General features: G+C 38.1%; 1 protein-coding gene across 5 annotated transcripts; it reads left to right on the top strand.

The window, feature by feature from the left end:
* Positions 1-2,409: 2,409 nt before the first annotated feature.
* On the top strand, positions 2,410-27,727 carry LOC126917864 (autism susceptibility gene 2 protein). Of its 5 annotated transcripts, none has more exons than XM_050725226.1 (16): positions 2,410-4,545; positions 21,467-21,652; positions 21,724-21,837; positions 21,959-21,994; positions 22,091-22,117; positions 22,192-22,252; positions 22,335-22,537; positions 22,608-22,982; positions 23,118-23,356; positions 23,434-23,544; positions 23,635-23,867; positions 23,973-24,199; positions 24,279-24,443; positions 24,525-24,804; positions 24,882-25,023; positions 25,097-27,727. In XM_050725226.1, exons 1-16 carry the CDS (start codon positions 4,168-4,170, stop codon positions 26,103-26,105), a joined length of 3,786 nt encoding a protein of 1,261 aa, XP_050581183.1. In that variant the 5' UTR covers positions 2,410-4,167; the 3' UTR covers positions 26,106-27,727. The 5 variants fall into 5 exon arrangements, with proteins under 5 accessions (XP_050581183.1, XP_050581186.1, XP_050581185.1 ...); XM_050725229.1 differs by having other exon boundaries at positions 2,412-4,545; positions 23,431-23,544; positions 23,635-23,855; positions 24,045-24,199; XM_050725228.1 differs by having other exon boundaries at positions 2,412-4,545; positions 23,431-23,544; positions 23,635-23,855; positions 23,991-24,199.
* The last annotated feature ends 2 nt before the right edge of the window (positions 27,728-27,729 follow it).

Genomic DNA, 27,729 nt, shown 5'->3' with positions numbered 1-27,729 from the left:
AAATAATTAGCATGTACGACATTCATATGTAACACTAGCTTTCAACAATCAACAGAATGTTATGAGATTTTAATTACAAACAAACTGTTGATTTAAATATGAAATTCTCTATTAAACAATCTTTTTCAATCTACGAATATGTATCTAAGAATCATGTCTGCGTGACATTTAAAATGTAACGTCGACTAAACTGAAGAAATTGAAAGGAAAATTTAACCTTCTACACGGGTTATCGAAAAATATATCTGAACAGAAACGCCAAATACATTTTCAGAAGCCTATTCTTAGCACTGGGGGTTAATATGCAAATGCAACGTTCCAAGTGAATACCTTATATTGCGTGCGTGTGAAGTGATTCATCCGTGAACATAATCAAAATATTGTATCTTAATATCTGTGTTCGCGCCTACTTCGTCCGGTACCAAAAATGGTTGCTTAACGAAATAGTGGAAACGGAAGAGAACAATATTTACATGTACTATGAATGTGAAAATGTTGATCGATACTTCTTCGATGTACTTAAGTAACACTTTCATCATCGTAGAGCAGTTGCGAGAGTGTCGCTATTATAATTATCGTTAACGTTGCCGTCGATCGTTATACCATGACTCAATACTGCATTGATGCGCTCTGTTTACACTCAACAGTGAAACCGTAATAGGTACTACTGGCACGACTGCATAGCTCAAAAGTACTGGCGTTCAGAGAATTTTGCATTTCGTTTACGTAAAATGTAACGAACTGAAAAAGAAAGAACAATTTAAAGAAATGTATACATACTTAGAAATACTAGATATATTCATTTTTATCATTTAGTCATAGGGCAATATATAAAATCATTAACGTAGTTTTAAATAGTTGCAAATTTAGCGACTACAACAATAAGGCTAATTCATAAAAGTTAATTCCTTCGAGGATAAAGCATCTCATTTGTATCTACCAATTAAAAAGGCAAACAAAGGTCTATTAAAATTTCACCGTAGGTGAAATCGCTTTGAAGAAAACCTTAGAAGTAATGAATGATCTTGTACTAAAGCTCCCCACGCGTAATTTCATTATTCTGGTTTTCCTTGGCGCTAATCTTATTCTCTATATACAGCCCGCAATCGTAGTATCCTTGGACAGAAGTAGGTACGCGTCACTGGTCTCCGGTATTACAATCGTATCGAGTAATCATGCCAATGTCAATAACAGAAATTGCGAGAATGATAGTGGAACATTGGCGTGTCAAATGGTATAAGCAGTTAGTCAGATACCGAACATATAAACATGATCCATTATAACGTCGCACGACACGCTAAGTACATAAATCGTCGACTAAAAGTCTGAAACAGAACCATGATAGTATGGAAATCCACCTGATCGACCTCGAATTATTCTTCCGGGAGGACGAGCCGTACGCAACACGACGTATGTATGTTTCATGTATGTAGGTAAGCAAGAAGGCGGCCCACGTCAGTTGCGAGTCGGGGCAAGCTTACCTATATGGATTTGGAAACGTGGCCATCGCCAAAAGCGGCCCAACAAAATCAACAGGACATGTTTGCGGAGCGGGCGTAATTGGTCCCGTGAACTGGTTCAAAAGAGGCGCGCCTTTGCAGGTGCGGCCTAATGCGTTGATCCAGCGGTGACTTTTTCCACGAACGACAATTTCTACCGTTTCCTTCGTTGGGTATAATTGTGATATTACTGCAGAATAAAAATTTTCATTCGATAAAGCTTGTACGAGGATGAAGATGATACAAGAAATTATTGATTAAATTAGAGATAAAATGGTTTATTGATTTCAAATATATCACAGTGAGATAGTGAAAGTCAATGAAAGGATATGAGCAAACTAACTTTTCTTAGTAAGGTGTTAATTATCCATCGATGGTAATTGTCCATCTAAAGAAATCACATGAAAGCGAGTATCGAATGCTCCAAGATCAGTAATAGCTGTTCCAATTTCTTTGTTGTTAAAAACATTCTGAAGTGACATCGTCGTCTACATCTTGACACCGAAAGAAAACAAAGATGGACTACCGATCATTATTTTTATTACCTCGTATTTGTTAGTTTATTCTCTACTTTCTCGAATATACGATACATTTACAAACAACATGTAAATTGCCATGTTCGATATAAAAACTTCGGAATCGATTCTTTTACCCGCCAACGAAGATAATATGCAGCATGTGGCGCCAACGAACGACACATAGATGCACTATCAAATAAAGGATCATCTTCAATCCGTATAGACGGCGCTACTTGTTGCGGTCTAGTGACAAACCAAAAGTATCTAGAAACAAAGAAGCCAAAGAGGGGGGAATATAATGGTGTAAGAGGCACGACCCCAGGCAACAGAACACATCGAGCGTATTTCTGTTCATATGTTCGTCTTGGAAGCATAGGTACGCCATGTTCTCGGTCGTTGTATTCAGAGAGAAATAGTAGTTAAAGCAGGAAGAAGATAGAGGGAGTAAAAGGGGCAGAGGTGGAAGGGTGAAAGAAGGGAAGGGGGAAGAGTGGGAAAGAAACAGATAGACGAATGACAGAAATGCATAGTCGCGGTGGGTAGCAGCAGCAAGAACAGGCAGCAGCAGCGCACAGAGGATAGATCGCATCGTCCACGCGTAATTCGGGGCGTGTGCTAGGTTGGTCGTTTTCCCTAGCTCGTGTCCGTGGCTGCGTATCGAAGATGTATCCACAGTGGCAGTGCGGGATACGCGTCATCGTCCCGTGACGGCGACGTTAAAGAGTTGCGAGACCGTAGAGCACGGTGTGGGCAGGTCGCGGCCATTTTTACCACACGATGCGGCAACCGTGCGTGCCCGTTCGATCCGCCATTCCAAACAATCGGTGTACTTCGTGCCCTCGCAGGGTACTTCTAGCCACGGCGACTCGTGGAGGCACCATCGGGAAACGATAATACGTGCCATTGAGACGTGAACGTTTCCTTTGGTCGGGCACGACAGGGACGAAAGCTCGTGAAAGCCGGCAGTGCTACTGGTGGTGTTGGTGCTGGTGTTGGTGGACGTCGTCGACGACGACGTGGAGGAAGAGGAGAAAGGTAGAAAGAAGGATGATACGATGATACGATGATCGTGTGATGATCATGGCGAAAAAGAAACGACTTGAATGGAACGACTCGATACATTGGAATATATATATTAATAAATACATTGGAGCTATTGGAGCATGCCTGTGATTCGTGTTTAATAATTGCACAGTGTTGTTCGTCGATGATAGTGCTCCGTTTAGTGGACAGTGTGTTTCTCCGCTTGTTCGGTGTTTCACCTACGGTTTTCGTCGTCGTTGTCCGCCCTGTGCGTGCGTGTTTCGCGTGTACCTCCTCGCCACGCACATCGGAGTCTCTCCTCTTCCTCGGCAACGCGATCGATGTGACACCGTGTGACCGCCTGTGTGAACGTCTTTTACTAACGAAAATTCTCTCTCTCTCTCTCACTCTCTCCCTCTTTTTCTTTCTCTTTCTCTCTCTCACTCGTTAACTCTCATTCTATAGAACTCTCGCATCTATAGAACTGATTCCTGGAATACGAGAAGAAACGGGGGAATCGAACCGAGAGTGTTATAGATGCGTGTGTCCCGTCGGTAAACGTCCTGTCTTGTCTTCTTGTGAGAGTGTATATCCAAAAGGCAGTGTGTGTTCTTACTCGCGCTCTCTCCACTGCCTCTCCGTTACCCCCCCTTACCCTCTTTCTCCATCGCTCCATCAGTGTCCCTCTTATTCATTTATTCTTGTTTTCTCTGTTTTTCCATCTCTCTACCGTTCCCTTATTATTCTATACTTTCGCCGTCTTTCCTAATGGTCTCTCTTCCTCTCATGGCAAAACTACATTAAAGACGACCATAGATAGAATGCTCGACGACACCACGATAATACAACGGTTGTCATCGTTCACGTCGTCGTCGTCATCGTCGTCGTTCTCGTCCAGTTCTACTTGTTCATCATCGTCGTTCACGAATCGTCTCCACTTATTTCCCGGCTTGTTCCTCTGTCGAGGAATCATTGAGCAAGCTGAATCGTCGTCGTCGTCGTGGTTCTGGTCGCTGTCATTATTAAGGGCACCTCGATCGTGAGGTGTCTTGGTGGACGTGCCGATATTCTCGTATAGCGGGGCGCGACAACGGCCTCTCGTACGAGAACAGGACGTCTGCCTCGAGATGGAGATCGAGGCGAAACAACGGAACCAGAGGAATCGGAGACGAGAACGAGCCCAGCGTATGTTGGCGCAAAGGGAGAGTTTGGCGAGCGCGAAGCAGCAACAGCAACAACAGCAACAACAAACGAGACAACGGCCGAACGACGAGGAGGACAGCCACAGCGGCGAGGACGAGGACCCCGCTGCCGGTCTTGGCCTCGGACTCGCCAGGACCGGTCATCCTCGTGATAGCCATTCTCGACCGCCCAGGCCACCGCGACCCCCGAGGCCTCGTAAGAAGTCTTCCCTCGCGGCTGCCAACCAGAAGGAGCCTCCCTTCGAAGAGGACATTATCGACGGCTTTGCCATACTCGCCTTCCGCACCTACGAAGAACTTGAGGTGAGTTCGACAACATTCCTCTTTTTCTCTTTTCTTCCTTTATTTCTTTCTCTCTCTCTCTCTCTCTCTCTCTATTTTTTTTCTATATTTATACTTTCCTTTATATTCGAATTTCTACCTACAGCTTTTAAGTTTATTTATTAAGTCTTTATTAAGTCTTATTGATTTAGTACCTTAATATCTTCGATTCATTTTTTATTTAGTATGTAGCAGCTAAAGGTATTACTGTTCAAAGCATTAGGTATTCGAGTTCTTCGAATATCTGAGAGAATGAAAAAGGTCGGGATTTTACATTGGCTATCCATTTTCTCTCAGGTGTTTATAATGTTGCGAGTAATTTTTATCATTGTGTGAGATAATAAGAGTAGAAGACAAGTATATACTGTGTAATCTGAAAATTATGATATACGTAAGTTGTGATATATAAGACGAAAATAAAAAAAAAAAAGGAAATTGTATTAAAGATTTTGTTTTTGAAGTAAAGAATCTGATTGATCGATATAATGATTTTTTGTACAACATCAAGAAATACTTGTTACCAATAATTGTAATTAGTAATAATGTAACCAATTAATTACCACTAATGTAATTACTAATTAGTTCTTTGAGTTTGCGAATGAACACAGTGGATATCAGTACATGATATCAGTAATAAGCTATTTTGATTTCAGTTTAGTTTATTTACTACATTCATAGTATTTACCACTGCAACAAGCTAACAAGTATTCATACCAAATACGCCTTGATATTGTACTTTGTACAAAAGATCATAATAATATCATCTACGATAAACGTCAACCATCAATTAGATTCATATGTATTTAATTAATTTTCAAGTGTATTCTTTTCCAAAATGAAGTGAAATGTTACGTTAATTCTTAATGGATTTAGATTAAAGGAGGAAGATGATAAATACTTACTCGTATTATAAAGTACTTCAAGCACTCTAGTACCTACATCTTTAATAACAACATTAGTTTCTAATGTATTGACTTTTACGCTATCTTTTAATACTGCAATACTTTCTTATTTAATGTGTAATATTCACGATCAGTGGGTATACTCTAGTCTCACCTGTGTCCACTGATTCACTAGCAATGTTATCCGCTGATGGATTGTCATGTTTCTTGCGTGCGCGCGTGCAGACATACGTAAACTTTGCTCGACCTATCGTGCACAATGTCGTTTTCATTTCTTTCTGTTTTTTTTACCTTCTACATTGCTTATAGCAAGCAATGTTTTTATGCGTACATGGTATACAACATACGATATACATATATGTATGCAATATTAATGACATTGAACGTTTACATGTTCCTAATACTGGAATCGCCAGGATCATTAAATGGACCAATTCATAATTTTTCATATCATAAACCTAAAGTCGTTGATTTTGATGTATTTGAGTAGTTCTTCATAAGCTTGTTTATAGCTTGTTTAAAGCGATAAAAGCTTATTTTTCTTATACAATTATATTATTTCATCCTACGTTTTAATTTCTTTGCTATAAGTCTTATACAGTAATACATTAATATATTGGTCATTGAGTACATGGTTCTTGTGTTAATTGACCAATTTTATCTTATCTCTTTTGCCTTTGGTTTTTGGATGTAATTGTAAGATTATTGTTGTTTACACAATAGCGATGTTTAAGAACTGTTAAGGCAATTTATAGTTTGTTCGTTTGCACCTAGTTTGAACAGTTTTATGGCTGCCATTAACATGCTTCGCTCGGACAACAACTGTTCTTTTCACTATAACGGTTATGGATGTTATATATTCGAAAGTTGTAGGTCACCTTCTTTAAAATGGTTAAATTACAAACATGCTCCTTGAAATATTCCCCCCCAAAAAAAGAGGAGGAAAATCATCTAAATATATATGTATCGAAATATATAGAGGCAAGATTTTCCTCGTGATATCAAAGCTAAAGAGTTTTCTAAAAATTTCATTATTCCCATTCATCTAGCAGTCGGGGCAATATTGTTCGACGAGCCAAAAAATATTGCTCGAAAAGAGTAATAAAAACCAATTAGAGCAAATTGCCAACTCGTGCAATTAAAGGGTTGAGCGTTTAACTTTGCTACGTTGATTCGACGGGATTAATTTATGAACGTTTTACGTTCCGTACTATGTTGCTTATTTTACCGCTGTGAAGAAAAAAATAGTAGGTACGTAACAACATATTGTAAGGAACTATTTTACTTATTAGACTTTTACTTAGATTACTTATTACTTATTGTACCAACAAATTTTACTAGCTCTGATACACTTTCTGCTCTATTACATAAGTAAAATAGTATTTAAGCATTCCATTATTTTTCTAACAATATAGTATTCGCCAATAAGTTTGACCATCTACCGATATTTACTGCAAATTGAACGAATGCTTCCCACTGCTTCCATTTTCTAATTATTTTATTAAAAATTTGTCGTTCATTTTGCGCCACCTTTTAAAGCATCTAGTTTATGCTTTAAAATGATAAATTCTTTTGAAAGCTGATAATGATACAGTTAGAGCTTTAGTAAAGTCATAGTTGTATTACTTCCTTTTTCGGACATAAATTTGCATCAGACGAATAGGAGACCTTGATGAAAGTAACATGAAACCCGATGTTGTGGTTTAATATCCGACATTGCGGGAGACACTTCTAACTCTTTCCACGGTGCAATTTTCGTTTGAACAACTGCGTGCCGGGTAAAATAATTAGAGGATCGTGTTTCCAATCGATTCAGGAGCGCTAAACAAGCATTGACGATGAAAGAGATACCACGTATACATGATACAAAGTAATTACAAGTTCATGGATTATAAATATACACTTCGGAGGACGCGCAAGATAATGTTTTATGATAAAAATATTTTATAATATTTCTTTGTTTTTTTCTTTTCCTTGTGGATATTTATATCTATATGTAATCTGATGTTTGGCTCAATTTTTTAGATCAACTCCTTAGTTTGAGAAGCGCGCGTTTCTTTGGAATCTTGCGGTGTGCTGCTTCGCGAGCAGTTCAAATAAGTACAAGGACCAATTCTCGATTATCAACGCTGTGCAAACTGAAATTTATCTTTAAAAAAAGGAGATTTTCGAAAACAAATTTTCAATTGCAAATCTTATCGCTATGCAGAGTAAATATATGAATGGATAAGATTTACCCAGTACCAAATACGTCTAAACGATTCAGAAGAACAAAACCATTTTTATAATATATTACTCAAATATATATTGTACATAATTAACCCTGAAATATCTTTGTTATATTATACTGAGAAATTGAATATTTCAGTTTAGATTGTTGAACAATATGATTTTATTAACCTATTAAAGGCCAAGCTGCGAAACAATGCATAACAGATGTGTAAACGTAGTATTAATAAAAATTGTAAATAAGATAGTCAACATATGATTTTGTTAAAATACAAGATATTATACTGTTATTAGAATAACAGATGTTTACAGAGTTCCACTGTATAAATTAAAGACCACAATAAAATTTCATTATATAAGAAAGTGTATTTTATCATAATGCTATAAGTATTTCAATTTCTTTAAACTTTATAAAAGGATAAATCTAGATGGAAGGAAGAAACGGCGTTAATTATTTAATTAATATTACATTATATTACGCTAAATAATATTAAACAAATCCTTGGAATTCCTTTTTGTAACCGCAATGTTAAAAAATTCAATTCAATGATGTAAATTGGTTGGAAAAGAGATCGCCTATGAAATGTAGTCTTAATGCACCACTGGTCTTTAATGGGTTAATGTAATATCCATTTCAAACAAACTGAAATCTGCTTTTGAATAATCTTGGTCTGTCCATGTTAGGGGATTATCAAAAAGTACGAATAACGAAGAGCTATTCTTAGAAGCGATTAAAATAAAAATAATTGGGACATAGCATTTCATAATTAAGTTAGAAATATACAAATATTTTGGCCGAAAATACGATTTGTTTCGCACAATTAGGCGAGTATTTGGAACAAGGTATATAATCTGGAAAATATGATTGAAATTACTGAAGCATAAACGCCGTTTGAAAACGAGTTCGAGTACGGCGGAAAAGGCTGGTGTACGCCAATCAAGATTATTTCGAAATAGAAGGCTTTAATTACGCAGAGCCTTATCGACGATACATCGAAGTGAACATAAATCGAACTTATTATCTGTAGTCGGCGTGAGCCAAAAAAAGAAGCAACGTTAGTGGTGTTACATTGCGTCTACGAGGCAGCGAAAGCTCTTTCACGCCACTACATAGCACCTTTTATCATGATTTATCGCGGACGCAATCGCTAATCGCTATTTTTACCGTACACTGCGATACCAACTCGACTGACACGCTCGTCTTCGTTAACGAGCTATAATTTTCATTGATAAATAAAAGCAGCAATGTCAACCGGTCGACCAGCCTATCGCGTTTTGACCATTTTCCTTTGCGCAAATTGCAAAGCATAACACTGTTTCCCAATGCGAAACAAACAGATATCGTCGATCATTTGCGATGCAGATTGTTCGGGGGAAAAAAACTATTATCTCTGCTTCTCTACCGTATCAGTAGATGACCTCCAATTGCTTTCATCGCGAAATCATAATGATGTAATGGTTCTTCCTAAATACGTATTATTCGTTTCATTTTCGAACGGATAACACATGTATGTATAAAAAATCACGAAATTATCGATAAACAATCATGAAACCTACGTATAAACGAACGGACATTTGCCATCGTATCAATGAGAATTGGAACGCTGATAAATTAAACCTGCTGGTTCTATGAAATGAAACATTATGCCAGCCGCTTTTATAAAAATAATCGTGGAACAATCAAACGCAGTCGCCGGAAAATAACAGGGTCATCATATGCAATGTTTCGAAATCGAAGCATAATGTACATTATGATTCATTGTCCTATTGGTCTCTTTTAAATGAAAACAACTATTCGTTCGGAAATCACAGCGGCAGAATTGTATTCAGAGGTCAAACTGCCGCGGTGTCACGTACGAATCGTAGAGACAATAGCGATGGAACATTGTATTCTCTTAGCGAGTTCGTCATGCAAACTACTGTCGGATTATCTAAGTCTATTTTTTACGTTATTAAGGGTATTGTTATCGCATAAAGGAACTCCGACTGGGAGTTGAAAAAGAGACTCTGAAGACGGCCTGTTGATCATTCTTGGGCAAAGTACAGATCGCATAACGTGGAGAAAAAGTGTTGACATAGCTTGACCTTTTCGTCTCCCATTTTCTTCCTACCTGATGAGTAAACTTCTTTTCTACCTGAAAAATCGAAGAAAATGACAAAACGAAAAAATACCATTTAGCGGATCTTTATTGTTTGTAAACATGAATCACTAATATTTACCATTTGCTCGGCTGTTCTCACCGGTTTACTCATTTATTACTCATTCGCCTGTTTCATAATAACATACATCCCAATGGTAGTTTGTACGCTGCGTCAGAATCACGAAACGAAGACAATTGGTGGCTCGAACTGAAACATCAACGACACGGGTATAAATCGCCGCAATCGTGAAACAGAAAGACACGCACAAAGAAGAAAATAAAGAAAAACAGAGAAAAAGGAACTCGACACGTAACGAATGCAAATTTTCTACGCTTGTTATTGTTTCTTACTATAAGCGATTTTAGTCACAATATGCAATTATTCTTAGCAAAAATAGCACTCGCTTCACCCATATCAGCTGATCATATTATTATTAACAGGTTGAATGTCACGCCAGTTTTACGAAGCTTGGCCTTGGCGACACAATGAATTTTTTATTATGCGATACATATAATGTTGAAATATTACCTACATGAGGTATATTACGGTGTGTATACTCATATTGCCTCTTCGCATTGCTAAATAATTTTAAATAATGCTAAATGTATATAAATAATTGTAAATATGTAGAAATAATTCTAAATAATAATGGTAAACAGTTCTATGCTGTTACGTCCCGGGACCTACCTCGGTCATACTTATTCGAAACCGCAATAATTCTGAAGAACCGTTACAAGATTTAGCATTGTCTACTTTACTGTCAAAACCCTTAATTGCCATCATATATCTTTCAAGTCGAAACGTTTCTTAGGGCTATTAGTCACTAAGGTAAAAGCGGGATTTTCCATGTTCGACAACCACTAATAGGAAGCGCACACAATAGATTTATATTTCATGTACAAATAAAGCTATTTTTATATGTTTTATACTGCATCAATTTCGTCACATCATTGTAGTAACGATGGTAATAATACAAAATGTATAACTATTGACATTTGTTCAAATTATGTATTTCTACTAATCTTGGTGCGCCGGTCACTGGTGACCCCCATGACATCCAACGTGTTAATGATACAGATATGATAATGCTCGAGGAATTTCTAGTAAGATTCGCTACTCTGATTCCTGCTTTGCTTTATCTACTGGAACTACGCTACTGAAAATGACATAGTTGTACGCATGATTATAGGTGATATAATCACCTCGTTTGATTGGGTAATTGCTTAATTCGCGTATTTAATAAATTATTTTCTATCTTCATATTAGAAATCGAACAACGATAAAAAGAAGTTTTCTTTAAATTAATTATTTAATTTAAATTAAATTAAAACGCGTGCTTTTCCCTCCTTACATATTTGGTCAATGACGCGCGTCTCGAAAGAAAAAGACGTTCACGGAGGCATACTTGTTATTTACTCGTCCATCTTGTGCATTATCAAAGCACAAAGTGCATTGTTATTGTCACGGAGAAAGTAGCCGCGATGTAAACCGCTTAAACCGGTCCCTCTTGTTCCTGAACGAGTTCGCGCTCCAACCTGAGCTTCTGGACGGTGCAGAACAGCTGTAAGCTGCGCAACGCTTAGCAGGAAATGCTTACCAGATCTTCGCTTACCAATCTTGTCCGACCGTAACGCGATACATGTATTCATCCGTATTTATTCTATATATTTTATGTACATCTTTTCTATTCTTTTCTTTTCTTTTCTTTTCTGTCTAATTAGAAGCCAATTTGAGAGCCAAATTTTTCTCACTCTATTAGCAAAGCACAATCCTTTGCCAATTAAATGTGAGAAATCGTTACCTGGTAGTAAATGAATTATCAGGCTTGGTACTCGCGTTACTAGATACCTTGTTATCTGCTCCCGGGAGCTACGAGTAAGGCGATTTGAAATGTAAACGCCACGGTAGGATGTTGATTCGGTGTCAAACAATTAGCGGAGAGCGAGATATGCATCGCTATTCCGGCAGACGACGACGACGACGACTAATTATGAAAAGCCGTGGGAATAAAAACCAGAACCTTTTTAATGCTCTATTACCAACGCTTTGACCTGGGATGAATCTGAAATATCCGCCAGATTGCTCATATTTTCTATGATATTCTTCCAACTGCTCATTTCCAATGATAGAATGCTAATTTATTTCTACACGCTGCTTCGCTTTACGGTTTTAAAGATTAGTCAAACGTCACTTTTTTCTCGTCTCTTTAAGCGAGCTTTAAACAATTGGAAAAATTTAGTTTTTGTTATCGAGAACATACAAAACGCTAGACATTGTGCACGAGACGGACGAAATCCGCAGGTTAATTTGAGCGTATAAAATTTCTTCGTCATAAACACAAAAGCACATGGTTCGGAGGTTCGGTGTAACGTGCGTTGCCAGCTTTTGAAAAATCCTCTGAATCGGGAATGCACGCGTCGATGGTTTTCTTTTTCAAATTCCTGGTTGCGCCGCGGGGAAATCCTTTTGGACTTTTTCGTCGTCTCGCAACATACAGGGATCGTTCGACCTCTCCCGGGTGATTGTCCTTACCACAGATTCTTTCTTATCCGACGTGTTTTCTCCCTTCCTTCTCTTGACTGGAGGCTGACCGCCGCTGTTGTCGTCGTCGTTTCCTCTGATCGTGCCCTTACGTTCTTCGGCTACGAGAGAAGGACAGAGAGAAAGAACCGATGGGTCGGGTCAGGAAAAGAGTGTGTCGACATGTGGCGAGATTATTATCACATACGTAACACCATACCGTAATACTTAATTATCTTGTCCAGCGTCGCGACCGTTTAATTTATCTCCGCAAAAAATGTTTATCCTCCTGTCGAGCAATTAGTGACATATTCAATGATACACATTATCCGGCGCGCATAAATGAAAAATGATCCACTCGACCGCGCATGATGATGATGATACACAGCTCGCTTCTGAAACGGACGTGTATCCTACACCGTTCTCGCCTATCCGCCTCGTGTTCGGTTGCATTGCTCAAAGTAATCTTCCACTGTTGCTTAAATGAAGCGAACAGTATATATTCTGAGACACTCTTAAAATCGTATGACTATTGAGCTTTTGCTAACAATATCCTTTCGTTCGAATACAGGACATTTTTTCCCTGCGCTTAAGAAACATCTGAAAATAAAATCCGAAGTGTCGGATAATTTTCGAGTATAATTTAAATGCTATTCGTTAAGAAAAAATTGAATAGCAAGGTGATATCTGTTAAATTGCTTAAATTCAGTTCTGATATTTAAGATACATCAAAGTTCTCCAGACGAATATATCTGAATGATATAATCAAAGTAAACGATCGATTAATTATTTTGAGCGGCCTATAATCAACCGCGGCGCCTCGAAAGGTCGCTGTAACGCACACAATCGGGTCACATTCTGTCTACGAGCCAGCAATTAAAGATCTGCTAGCTCTAGACCATTACAAAACGGGCACGATGTATTCGTTGTATTTGTGTGTCTGATGCATCATTTAGTTATAAATTCATCTAGACCGTTATGGGAAGGCAAGCCGTTCGTCTCGTTCACGGGACATGGAAGTACGATGAGTGAATGGAATCTGAAAATACACGACGCTCTTAAAAGGAGAACATTTATTTATAATTGATTCGGTTAAAAACGTGCTACACACCGCGTTGACTTTGTAGACCGTGCACATGATCGCCGGTAATCTTTTTTTTTTCCTACTCTCTTCTCCTCTCATTCCTCTCTTTCTCTCTCTCTCTCTCTCTCTCTCTCTCTCTCTCTCCTCTCTTTCTATGAATAGCGACGTGGTTCGAATTTGTCGTTACACGTCACATTGTACGACGGACATTAATTACGTTAGGGTAAACTCGTCGTGTTGAAAATCAACCGAGCGTATCCCACATATTGCGATATCGGAGCGGACTGATTAGCAGGCCACTCTGTGTATTGGCTTTTCCCCATCCTCCTTCATCTCACCCTTCTTCGGTTGTGCTCTCATCCTCCATTGGTGAAATCGTTGAAATCGTTGCCAATCGATAATTAACAGCCACTTATGGATTTAGAGTGAGGTCAGTGTCACGTCGAGCTTGCCGAGTTCGTTACGTAAGAACAGTCTTTTCACACGACAACACAATTGTACATACAATGGGTACGTGTAAATATATACGTGGCTTTCTATGTATAGTGTACGGTTACAATAAAACAAGTTCATTGGTCGCAATGGTTTCACGATAATCTCATTACATATTTACAACGATGATCGAGCGAAATTTCTATTTAGAAATAGACTCATTTCGTGTAACTTTTCTTTTCTTACAATGGTAGAGAGCATCGAGGTTTGTCGATTAACTACATATTCATTGAAAAGGATGTATTATGTGCACGTACACGTATCGAGCACTGATTAGGAATGTGTTGATTATCTTTATACGTAATCAACAATTATTCTTGGACTCGAGATACACAAACGATACGTCATCGGATCGAGGATGCTCTTTATGTTTAATTTACTACATCGTACAATCTAGTACGTATATTGTAACCTGTGAGTTATTTGACCTTATTTCCAAGTTACAGCTCATTTTTGTGCTCCAATAATCCTTTGACCGGAGCCAGTTACTGTAACTGACTATTATAAGGATCATTTACAAATAATACTTGACACATCACCAGTGGCCTTAATGTGACTCTGTGAAACTGTGAACGTTGATTTATAGCGAATCACTTGTCGTACGCTGTTACACGCGCTGATGACCCCTCGAAAAAATAATTTGGAGCTGGAAACAGGTTTGAGCGAGGAACATGTATTTGTTCGCTGATAAAACTTACTTGCTCGCATGACTTAATTCTTCGTGTAAAACTCTCGGAGTATTCGTTCCTTCGTATGCTCCAAAAATATTCCAGTTGTCCAATACAGTACAAATTAATTTACTCGATTCAGAATAGTCATACGTATCTTTTACAAAACTTTCAGTCCAATTTTCAAACAAGAAATCATCTGTTGCGTCATAATATTCAATTCTTTAATGATCGATATGACGAAAGAAGCCACGACTTTGTAAATAAATCAAAAAGCCTTTAGGGAGAGAAAAAAAAATTTTTAATAGGGAGAGTGAGAGAGAGAGAGAGAGAGAGAGATTCGGTAGCTGAATGAGCTAAATCCGTTGCACGGGCATATAATTTCGACTTGGGTAGATATCGTTGGCATTCGGCAGATTACCAAGAGCTCTCTTAGTGTCGTTAGCCGTAGCGAGAGTGAGGTCAGCAATGCCACGCCACTCAATAAATCAGCTCGGCTGCCGGTGCCAACGGAGATGCCTGAATTCTGCCACGTGATCCGTCAACAGAGAGTTCAACCGGTAATGCTCGGGCCCCCCCTCTTCTCACGGATATATTCACTACTGGTGAAAATCGACGGGCGAATTTCGACGATGCGCGCACGACAGACAGATATCAACCGACTTCAATCGAGCGAAACTGACTCGCGACCTAATTTTTCTTTTCTTTTTTACCTTCAAACGTTTCTCTCTTTCTTGTTTTTCGTTACCTGTTCATACAATCTGTTTTTCATTTTTCTTTTTTTTTTTCCACGTTTATAATTGCTCAGCGATACCGTTCGCGTCGTTACCTTGACACTGTGCGAAACAATTGTTTCGCGTATGTGTGCATTCATAGGCAGAGTGGGGTTGCCGACGAATTTCATTCACTCTACGTAACTTCTTTTTCTTCGCTTTATTTTTCGCTTTTCGCCTTCTCTATATATCTGGAACGTTGTTGCTCATGATATACACGCCTCGCTCGTTTTAATCGAATGAACGTTGCATATCGCGCAGGGTAAACAGGGATCTTTGATCGAATTACGGCTACGAAAATCGATATGCGATTTATGGTTGAACCGGTACACAGATTGATTTTAAATGTGCTCGCTGGCAGAAAGATGGCGTAAAGGGATACGTGAAATTTCATTGGATCGCGGATGTGCTTCAGACTATTTTACGTCGCTCGATTTACGGTAATTAATGAAACACTCGAAGGCAATATGTAATTCACTCGATTAGCGACGAAATAATTTCTATCATATACTGCATCACAGGATACACCACAACCTGGTATCAGCCGTCACGTAACGAGGCGGAATATTTTAATAATAAACAGGAAAATACTCGGCCATGTATTGCGTATCCCAGTGTGTAGGTGTTTCGCATGTCTGTGCCGCTTTTTGGTAGATTTCAACATCAATACGAGATTTCGGACGGTAATGCTCTTAATTAAATAAAACGCTGCCCGGCACAGCGTGAAGATTTGCATTTACATTTTTATCTCGTTCGATTAGCTTGGTTCATTTTCAGATACATGTCGGATAGATTAATTTCGAAGCAGTTTAAATTGCTCGTTAACCTGTGTAAAATTTACTATTTATGTAGTGGCAATCCTGCATACACGAGACACTGTACATATCCTTTGAGGTTATCTTTTAATTCTTTCCATTTCCAATTATTACATGTATTACCTAATAAACTTCTCCTTTGTATTTCATAAATCTCTTATGTTTAGTATAATATTTGTGCCAGCTATCTTTTATGTATAAATACTTTCTTGGAGCACAGACGGTACGAAGAAAAAAGCAAAAAGACGTTGAACATAAAGGGTTCGTGTGCGCTCGCGAATCGATACGGGAACGACAAAAGGGATGTGTATCGATGATGGACGAAACACAGTCGTGCACCTGCACAGCGAGTTGACCCAGTTCTTCTCGTTATAATTTGAACACGAAGGAAGGTGAACGCTTTACTTTCAGATCTCTCGCTGTGTCTCGAATTAATCGGTTTTGTTGATCACGCTGCAATTGAAAAAACCTCAACTTGAAACGTAATCAATATCTGCAATTTCATACTTTTAGAAAAGGAAAGAAAAACATATGATCGAGTGGACGTGATTATATAGTTGTTCGACGTATAACTTGTCCCACATATTTGTCGAATCGTGACAAGTTTATCGAATGAAATTTTGAAAAAGAAACGGAAGCGAGAAAGAGAGAAACGACTAAGTACGCGAAGAGGCCCGAAGTACGCAAAAAGTATGCAAAAAGTACGAATGAGAAGAAGCGGAAGTGCTTCGTAAAAGCAATCATCCGTTTCTCTATTAACGTATTGGTATTGGGGAAAGAAAGTTAAGGCGATCTTAAATCCGCAACCGCTTTATCATGATAAATTTTTCGATTTGCTTTTCTTTCTTTTTTCCTTATGTCTAGCTAAACTGTAATTATTTTCACGCGGAAGCTATCATGGATGGTATTATCCGTAATAAACATTGCACATCGGAATAATACCGGCACTTATTCTCAAATTATCTGAATTACGCGTACCTTCGAAAACTGCACGTGGAACATGTCCGTCGAACAAAAATGATGGAAACTATGTAAATCGCGAGAAATATTTGCGTCTGAAAATAATCTTGCAACGTGGCCGAATGATGGCCGCTTTACCGCTGTATTTACACCACTATAAATCTTTTTACTGCCACTAGTTTCTTCTCCCTTTTTTTCTTTCTTCTTCTCTTTCTACTCGACACCATCCACGCCGTTCTCTTTCTGTTCTGTTTTGTTTTCGTAGAAGTAAATTCATTTTATTGGTATGGTAACAACTAGACAAAACATAGACACCCACACTAAACACCGACTGCACTTTTTTGACTCCGCATTCCGTTCGACAGTCTCACTTACTGATATTAAAACATGTACGTATATCATCGACGATAAGAATCTCACCTAACGAGAATTAATCATGTTCTTATTCGTTGAACAGTCGTTCGATACCGTCATATTTACAAATCTCTATATTGTGAACATGCGCAATGTAATCTTTTAATATCGTAAGAAATACTTAATAGAAATTGTTAAAGATACAAAATTTTGTTTATAACTTTTCCTACCTTTTCATAGAATTTGTTAAAATAGTAATAAGTAATTTTGTTCTTATTATACATTTCTACAACGTTCTTTTACAACATAATTGTATGGTGGTCGACTAGAAATGATAGTTTCTATGTGGCGACTAATAATGTAAAAAAAAAAATTGTTTCGACAGGATTAACAAATTAACGCGAAAAGAAAACGCGAAGACGGTAACTGAGAATATAAACAATGCCGTGCCATGATACATGTTTACTTTCGGATAATTTTTGGACGACGGCCAACATCGTTTCACGCTCAGCACGTCAATTTGGTACTGGCAAGCAGCCGAAATTTTCGTCAAACAGATGTCCGAATGACTGTTATTATCCGCTTGTTACAAACGAGAGCGGAGCAGAATACTTAATCTCACGGCGCTAGTGATGCCCGCCAAAAAAGAAACATTGTTGTCAAACGTAAAGGCCAACTCGTGATATATTTGATTGAATTGAAGTCGTGTTTCCCGCGTTGACATTTCATTGAAATGCATCGTAACGTATACTCAGCAAATAACTTATCTCATAAACACTTGAATATGCATATTTACAAAAAAATTGACTTTCAAATCACATATTTTGAATATTTTATATTTTATATCACTGTCACTGCTTTGATTGAAATGGAAAACATTCTATTAATGAATTTTCAATGACAGTGTGAGAATTTACATGTCATCAATTTTTTCTAAAAATGCGCAACAAAATACTTACATTATTCCATAGTTCGCAATAATAAACATACTTTTTAAGCTTTTAAGAATGTATCTTAAATGTACTTAATTCCCGTTTTACGTAAATTTCCTTTAACTCGAACCTACTTCAACTACATACTTTGCATGAAAGCAGACATATTTGTTTGACTAGACGCTTCACTTTTGTTTTCCTAACAATGGTCAAACTTCAGGTAGTTGTGTGCATCGGCATTCAAGTTACTTTACTCCTAAAACAAAAATATATATAAATAAAGTAGTATAATAATAAGATAATTAGATACTTCTTTGATAATTTCGCAAAATAAGACGACCATAAGTTTAATTTATTCACAAAAAAAATGCTTTTTTGTCTTTTTCTATCTGTCATTTATCAGATATACCGCATGGATGAATCAAAATGACATAGCGATTGAGATAACGCGTAGAAGGCAATTCATTTAAAATCATCCATTCGTTGAAATCGCATGTGCATATGAGTCTCGCACATTAACGTCGCGACCGAGTATATGCGAATTGTGAGTAGTAGCCAGTAGCTGAATTAGAGTCCGATCGTGTCAACACCGAACGATAGACGTGGCAACGTTGTACGAACGAGTTTAGTAGCCGGCTAGCCAAAGCACGGAATAGCCGACCGGTGGAACGTCCGTACGTCCGGGAACGACCTTCCTTTACCCATCCCGTGTCGAGGAACCTTGCCTCCCGGACTGCCAAACACTGCTTTACCTCCTTTAAACTAAGAGAACTCGTTATCTAAATACGTATTTACTCCTATTATGGTTTTTGAATTTTTATATTCCTGTCTCAGTCTCGCTTCAACGAACGAAAAAATTTTTAATGTTATAAAAAGGACGTTAAGATAAAATTTGATCTAGAGATCACGCATATTAACAGCGAGTCTTTCATATTTTCTGCAAACTTCAAGAATAGGTTAACAATAAGAAAAACTATATATATTTACATAAAGTTCTCAAAAAGTTCTCAATCAAACATTTTTTTCTTACCATATAATTTATATTATGTCTTTTAAACCGAGTCGTTACAAAATAATCATTAATAATAATCATTTATTACAGAATTATTAAATACTTATATAATTTTTCATTGTCATGGATATGTATACATGGTTATTTTAAAACGTAAATTACCTCACAATAGAGTGGTACAAATTGAAATTTCTTTTTTTCTAATTAATGATTAACACTCAGATTAGTTATAGATATCATAGAAATGCTAAAGTAAGAAATACCATAGATTTCTGCGATAAAGCAAAATTTGAAAAATTTTTTTCAAATATCACGTTCTATGTGTATCATTTATTGTAATTAATTGAAATAAATGCAAAAAGTTCTGTTCTTCCTAGAATCATTCATAATTGGCTTATCTGGCTATAGTTTAGCCCACCAAAGAATGTAATATTATATCAATGGTCATTAACATCAAAAACAGGAATATTTTGTCATACGTTTTTCCTATGTATATTCATAAGATAAAGGTTTATTCAATTAATTCGCCTAGCTGCCAGAAGTATACAATATGTAATCTAACCGCAGTACATGTCCTAGGGGGTTTCACTTCGCAGTTGGCACACGTGCGCAGGTGGAATATGGCTTTTGCTAGGTGGTAGTTTTTTACACTGCGAGTTCTAGTGGCTTTTTCCCATCATGTTTCTTTGGTACCCAACCGTACCAGAGAGGGGGATGAGAGAGAAAGAGATAGAAGGAAGAAGAAGGTAGAAAAGATCGTGCGTGAATACACGGTTATCGAAAAAGGAAAGTAATACTCTCTCAGAGCTGAGAAAGAGAAGTCAGGGTTCAGACTTCGTTCCTTCCAGCTGGCCTGGCACGGCAAAGGAGGCCTTGTCGCGCGGCTGCTCGTTCGGTCAATGTCTTCTCTTTCTTCCTCGCTCTTCCTCATCTGCCTTCCTCGTCGTTCCCCCTCTCGTCTCTTTTTAACCCCCACTTTCTACTCGATCTCTTCCCCCTCTCCCTTACTCTCCCTTCACCAGTACCTCGCTCACTGCCTCTTTCATTCTCCCCACCATTCGTGTGCTGCATCGCGCACACGAGACATGGTGCTGCTTGTGAATCCTGCTGTCATCTTTGCAAACGCCCGTCCGTCTTAGGGAGTTCGAATTTAAACAAAATCAACCGTATCACAAACGAACATCTAACGGATATTATTTTTGTTCGTGAACGACAAGAAAACCGTGTTTATTACGATAACGGTACTTAGGTACACGTAGAGGAAACTGAGAGAGGAAAAAGTCAGAAAGGAGGGGGTAGAGCGCCACCCGTTCAGAAATGTGTACTGACATCGCGGTTTAAAGGCACCGACGGAAAGGCGTTCTCATACGGCTTTTTTTACTGTGCGCGCACCAACATCTATCTTCGCCTTATGCTTTCTTACTCACGAGCCTGACGATCCATCGACGTTTCCAGTGATGAAAATATAAATTATCCAGCTTGCTTTTTACGCCAGTGTAAATCTGTCGCAGAAATCGTGGTATGTTTACCATACGTGTTGAATATATAATCGCTTACTTGGTTAATCAGACTTCGTATGTATGTACATGTTGAGTTTATGCGATACCGAAAGTACATAAAAATATTCCTTTCATAGTTCACTATAATTACGATTATAGTACAGATCACCAGAAATGGAATTTAACTTAAACCGAGCTCGTGTAGTTAGCGATTACACAAACCTATCGTTAGAATTACATTACGTTTATTACGATACCTACTTGCAACATCGTCATTAGTTTTCATGTAAATAAGGATTGCTCTTTGTAATCTGTTAGTAATCTTGTATTATTAAAAGTGTATTTCTCATATTGAAATTACTAATTGCGTATTATATTCTTTTTCTAATTTTATTGATGTATCTAAAAAATACATTTTTACTGGTATATTAAATAAAATTCATATTTTCCATTTTTATTTAATTCTTGAATAACTAGATTTTTGAAATAAAGATATAATTTAAATTTTTTTATGATTGCAGAGTGCAATAAAACTAGCTGGCAAAAATAATGTCAAGAAATTACATACATTACTGTCAATAGTGGAAGAGAAACCAAAGGTGGATATAGGACAAAATAATAGACACAACGAGCATCACATCAAAAACCATTTCAAGCACAACCATTATACACACAATTCCATACTGACACCGTCTACAATTAACCAGGTAATTATTTCATGATTAATGTTTTAGTGTAAGATAAAAAATGATCTAATTGTGCTTGAATATTTTTATAGGGCCTAGATGCAGGTACAAGTGACGATAGTGGTAGAGCATCTGAACAATTGCATGGCCCTGGTATACCTAGGGATTGCCAGGACGCCGACAGTTCCAGGGACCACCTCAGCGATGTAAGTAATGTTATAATTATGAATTGTTTATATTCTATGATTCCTTCTAATTGAATGATATTAAACAAATTAGCCATTTGAATCAATTCTCATATTTGTGCAATTTTCATTGATTCTACAGGCTAGCAGTCATTGCAGTTCGGGTAAAGGTTATATCGTAAGTGTCAGAAATATAATTTAAGATATTATATCTCTCTACATGTCTAGGATTGTTATAATAGCTACCTTGTGTCTTTTTTTCTTCTCATTACAGTGTGATAGTGAAGGAGAAGACGATAAGGTAAGTAACCATATTACAAAGACCATATAGTAGCAAATAAGCAATTGTAAGTTAAAAATTAATCTTTATTTTAGGGCTCGGATGCTGAATCGATACTCTTTGAATCTTCTACCCCACCACCTCTTGCACGTAAATGTATGTAATACTTGAATTAATAATATACATTTGTTTTATATCAATACTTGGCATTTTTGTAAAATCAACTCTTATGTTGCAGACGAATTGCCGTCATCTTCACCACACGTTTTGCCTCCAGCAAACGGAGCAGGAGGTTCACCTCCAGACACAGGTGGACAAATTTCCAATCCAGCAACGGATGCTCCAGCGCCTATACCACCTCCTGTGCCTGCGTCTGCACCAGTTCCAACAGCGCCAAGTCCTCCCAGTCCTACTCTACCCCCTCACATATCCCAACCACCTGTAAGTAAATGTTTTTAATTTAGAGTTTCGTTACTATGAACGATATACATTAGATTGAATTTATTTTCAGATGACTAGTCCGTTGGCAGCAAACCCACGTGCAATAGCTCCGCAGCAGCGGCCAGCTTCCCCTGCTCTGCCACCTCCTTCCTTGCCCCAACAGCCTCATACAACAATACCTGCATTACATCCACCTAATGTACCCCTTGTTTCATCGAGTCATACAACTAGTCCTGCGGTAGCCAGTTTAGGCGTTACTCCAGCAGCACCATCAAACGGAGCTACAACTACTAGCTATCCACCGTCGATACCCATGGCTGCTTATCCTCAGACCCAACCATCTTATCCACCTCTTTATACTCCATACACCGCTCTAAATCACAGTCCATACCTCCCACCTGCGGTTCCATCTCCCTCCCATTCTGCTTCTTCACGAGCAGAAGTGGTAAGTTGTATATCCTTGCATTATACTAGAGAATTTGTTTGAGTTGGATAAATATTACGTATATTTATCGTCATTATATCGATTGTTTCGATGATAGTTGAATGAAGTGCTAATCCTGATCGTTTTCATTTTTAGAGAGGAAGTAGAGCTTCCCCATGTACTAACATAAGTAAACAACAGCCTATAGGAAATAATACCACAAATCATAATACTCCTTTGAGCGCTGCCACCACAACATGTGTGTCTACTATAACTAATACAGTTACTACAGCAAATACCATTGCTCATAGAGACATGGTAGCCTGTAGTTTGACTGGAAGAAACAATAATTCGCCTCGTGGACACAGTCCAAATCGGGAAAGAGATAGTTATAGGTACAATCTTGTAATCATAAATATTCCTATTGTTTTTTGTAACAAATATCTTATAATAATGTTACTTATTATAGCAGTAACGTCAGTAGCCTAAGTCGAGGTAGCATAACGCCTGTAAGTGTGCCAAACACATCTTCTCCAGCCAATTCTAGTCTACCTGCTTACACCAAACCACAGGGATGGATTGGGTATGAATGAAATCATAACCTCTCCTGTAATTCCTTTATCTTTTACAAGTATTTTTACAATTTTTATATATTTTCATATGTAATTTACAGTAGCAGCACAACTTCACAATTGTCTCCGGCAACTGCAACATCAGTTCCAAGGCCAACACCTCCACCAGTACCACTTGGCATGCACACGTTTCCTCCGCCAATGTTCGCGGCACCCTTACCTCCTCCCGTATCCAGTTCCAGTCCACATACGTCACTGCCTTCACTGCCACCACCAACGACCAATCCTAATCCATTCTCTGCCGAGTCACTTTTTCAAACAAGTAAGTTTATAAGCTATATTTTGATTTTGTTTGGGATTCGAGTAACAAAGAGAGAAAGAAAAAAAAGAAGAAGATAGAATAAAAGTTTGAAACGAATGAGACACTAACCGAAACAAGGGGTGACTCATGTCGCAGGTCAGGCAGACCTGTTAAGGCGAGAGCTTGACAATAGATTCTTGGCATCCCAAGACAGAAACGTTGGAGTCGCAGTTGGGAATCTGGGTCCGCCTCCATATCTTAGGACGGAGATGCATCATCATCAACATCAGCATACTCATGTACATCAACACACCACACCTCTGCTTCCACCGACGGCCGCGACAACTTTGTTTCCGCCTCCTATAGTATGTAATATAGTTCCTCATATTTGTGTAAGAATAGCATGTATCATTTACTATCATATTCATGCATTATATCTCTTAGTTCAAGGACATACCGAAATTAGGAGGTGTTGAATCTCCATTTTTTCGTGGAAATCTGAACCTTTCTAGTTATTCTGGCTTTAATACCGGTCTCTTACATCCTGGTATTGGTCCACCTTCAACACCTTTTGTACCTCCCAATCATTTGACATCATTTGCACCAAAGGTAATCTTTTTAATGAATATAAATTATTAAAGTTTATGTATTGCTCAATGTATTTACTACAACTTATATATTTACTTGCAGAAAAGTGGAAAATGGAATGCAATGCATGTTCGTATCGCTTGGGAAATTTATCACCACCAACAAAAACAGCAAGCGGAAGCGAAGGCTGGAAGTGTTGCTAATACTAAAACAGAACTCCTGAGACCACCAGGTCATCTTTACCCAGGAGCCCCAGGAACTGGTCTTGGAATAGGAGCACCTTCAATGGCACCACCATTTCCCACTAACATACCACCAGCGCATCCTGCACCACCTCCACCTCATCCTGTCGGTTTTCTATCCACGCCAGCATCACATTTAGGTAATTCATTGTCGATCAATATATGAAATATCACTTCTTACAAGTAAACTGAATTAATCATATGGAAATTATCTTAGGAACGGGAATGTCACCATTCGGAAGATATCCATCAACATTTGGTGCACCGAATCCAAATTTCCCTGGTCTTTCTAGTTTTCCTCCTTCGAGGGAAATGCCACCATTGGGTGGTCTAGGTTCTGTACACGATCCATGGAGAGGGTATGTATCTAATTATTTACCTCTACAAGAAAAATGTGTAAATCATTAATTATCCTTTCCTCTTTTTGTTTAGATTACAACGAGCCTCTACTGGATTTCCACCAACTACAGCGGTATCATGGAATCTAAAACCGGAACCACCTGCAATTGACAGACGAGCGGAACTCGAGGAACGAGAGCGAGAGCGGGAGCGCGAACGCGAACGCGAACGAGAACGTGAACGAGAACGTGAACGAGAACGCGAGCGTATAAGACGTGAGAAGGAAAGAGAACGGGAAGAGCAACGTGAAAGGGAGAGACGAGAGCGCGAAAAAGAAGAAAAGAGGAAACAACAGGAAGCTGCAGAACGAGAAAGAGAAAGGAGGGACAAAGAACGCCGAGAAATGGAGAGACGCGAGATGGAACGTGAAAGGTTACTTCATCAAAATCGGCAACACGTTGTTGTAGGTCGGGAACGGTCACCTTTAAGAAACGGATCTGCATCTATAGAAAGTGGGGAAGTACGTGTGAAAGAAGAACCACGAAGTAAAGACGACGAAGTTGTGATGCTTCCAAGGCCACCGGGTCCTGGGCCTGGAGCAGTGTCCGCAACAGGACCTGGACCAAGTCCACTGCCTGAGACAAGGTATCATCACCCTCATCCTCATTCATACCTTGCAAGGCATCCGCATAGCATGCCTGCGCCGCATTCCATGCCACGAAGTATGCTCCCTGGTTTGAGCGCACATCCAATGCAACATTTTCCACCTCCATCTGCGCCTACTGGTCAACCAGGAGGTCCTTGGCCTGGGGATCCTTTCAGAGATTATCGTTACGATCCTTTACAACAATTACGTTATAATCCATTGATGGCTGCTGCTGCATTTCGAGCAGAAGAAGAAGAAAGAGCTAAACTATACGCCGGGTATCCACCACCACCAGTAAATTCTTTGAGAAGCAAGGATCCAAGTCCTGGTCCATTAAGTAATTTGCATATGCATCATAGAGCAGGACCTGGACCCGGGGTGCCAACGCGACAACTAGAGCCCGCTTTGATGCACGCAGATATACATAAGAAGGAGGATGCCTCCCAATCTCGATGATATATCCTCCCCGCGTCCTCAGCTTCTGCAAGTGAACGCACTAAAGGGTCAGCATTCTGAGCATTTCCGTAAAGTTTTCAGACCCCAGTGCTGATATTTTGCTAATGGAGAAGAGGCGTTATTTAAAAGAAATTGTACATAGATTATATAATATTTATAGTTATTGACAAAGTGCGAAGAAACGAAAAACGTATAGAACATTTAAAAATAACAAATAAATGCATTCGTGCGGCTCGTAAGAAGATCATTAACAAAAATGCCTTGTTTATGACCATAGAAATTCCGCTTGATTATGTGATGGAAGTTAAAGGACGAATCATCGATGCAAATAAACTAAGGCATTTATTGAAATAATGTGGTCACAAAAAGAGAGAAAACAAATAATGACGTCGTTATGTGATTCTGTATAAGTTTCGGGGATCTGACTGTTCATAGCGATATAAACTTTAATCATTACGATAGCTATGCGTATAGTTAACAAAAAAAAAGTATCGTGTGTAATATTATAGATATTGTAGAATGCGAGACGATGCTACGTAAAGAAAGAAATCCAAGTTAAAAGCAAACTTAAGCGGATCTCTACCATTACTCAAAAATTATTTAATTATTTATTTATTGCGTCGTATAAACGAATCTCTACTACTGACGTACAGATACGATCGTAAAACAAGTTGCCCTAATTTAATCGATATAATATAACAAAAAAAAGTTACATGTTTCCTTTTTTTCCATAGAGATTAATTTGTACCGTAGGAATAATACTAAAAAACACGTACGAGGGGGCAAAAAAACTGATATCTTTGGCTTTTGGCAGCACAAGCTCGCTTTTCCTTTTTCATTTGCATGCAAATTAGAATCGCACTCTGGTGCTTCCTGTGATATGTATAAAACGTAAGATTATTTAAAAGTATTGCAGTTATTTTTCGTCGTAATTATAAGGAGAATAATAAACACAAATTGTAAATCAAATTCTTTTTCGAGAAATTATAAGCAGGGATAATCTATCTACTGCAATACATTTTGCAATAAAATAAAATGAAAAAAAATTTATATTTGTCAGGAAAATTATAGGATTTGTGAGTAAACAGATACAAAAGCAGTTTGTCCGTGCCAAAGTGCTTTAATCAAAAACACAATTAACGCTATGTAGAGATATTGCAACTTCTGATTTTGTACCTATCAAAATTGAAAAAGAAATATTGTTTTATATCCTTGTTTCATCGTCCTCTCAATTTATCAGCCATATACGTAGTTATGTTACCAGAGAGCTAATTCAAGATCTCTCTTAAGAAGAAAAACAAAATAAAATATTCGTGCCATGGACCAGGCACATTCGAGAATCCTGGTGCCTCCAAAAATATACTTACTTCTGTTAAATAATCAGGCTCTTTAAACTATTTCGTTCATATTGTAAAGTCACCATAAAAAATGTGTATTATATAATTAACGACCATATGCAATTTAAAAATTGTAGATATTTTTCATCGATACAAGGTTGCAATGTGATGCAATGATTCTGTTCTTGTAGATATTGAGGAGTATAAAAGAGGATTTTGTGTGAATAGGTTTTTTCTAAAATTGATTCTTTGTAAAAGGGTCTAATAATCATAGTTTCTATCAAATC

The sequence above is a fragment of the Bombus affinis genome, chromosome 6, assembly GCF_024516045.1.
Source record: "Bombus affinis isolate iyBomAffi1 chromosome 6, iyBomAffi1.2, whole genome shotgun sequence".
NCBI lineage: Eukaryota > Metazoa > Arthropoda > Insecta > Hymenoptera > Apidae > Bombus > Bombus affinis.
The sequence above is the reverse complement of the archived record's forward strand: the minus strand, read 5'-3'. Positions and strand labels throughout refer to the sequence as shown.

Bases quoted from the DNA above. Each gene is read 5' to 3' on its own strand.
- LOC126917864 (XM_050725225.1), top strand. From the start codon at position 4,168: ATGGAGATCGAGGCGAAACAACGGAACCAGAGGAATCGGAGACGAGAA. The intron at 21,995-22,090 runs GTAAGTGTCAGA...TTCTCATTACAG, and splicing joins GTTCGGGTAAAGGTTATATC to TGTGATAGTGAAGGAGAAGA. The intron at 24,444-24,524 runs GTAATCTTTTTA...ATTTACTTGCAG, and splicing joins TGACATCATTTGCACCAAAG to AAAAGTGGAAAATGGAATGC.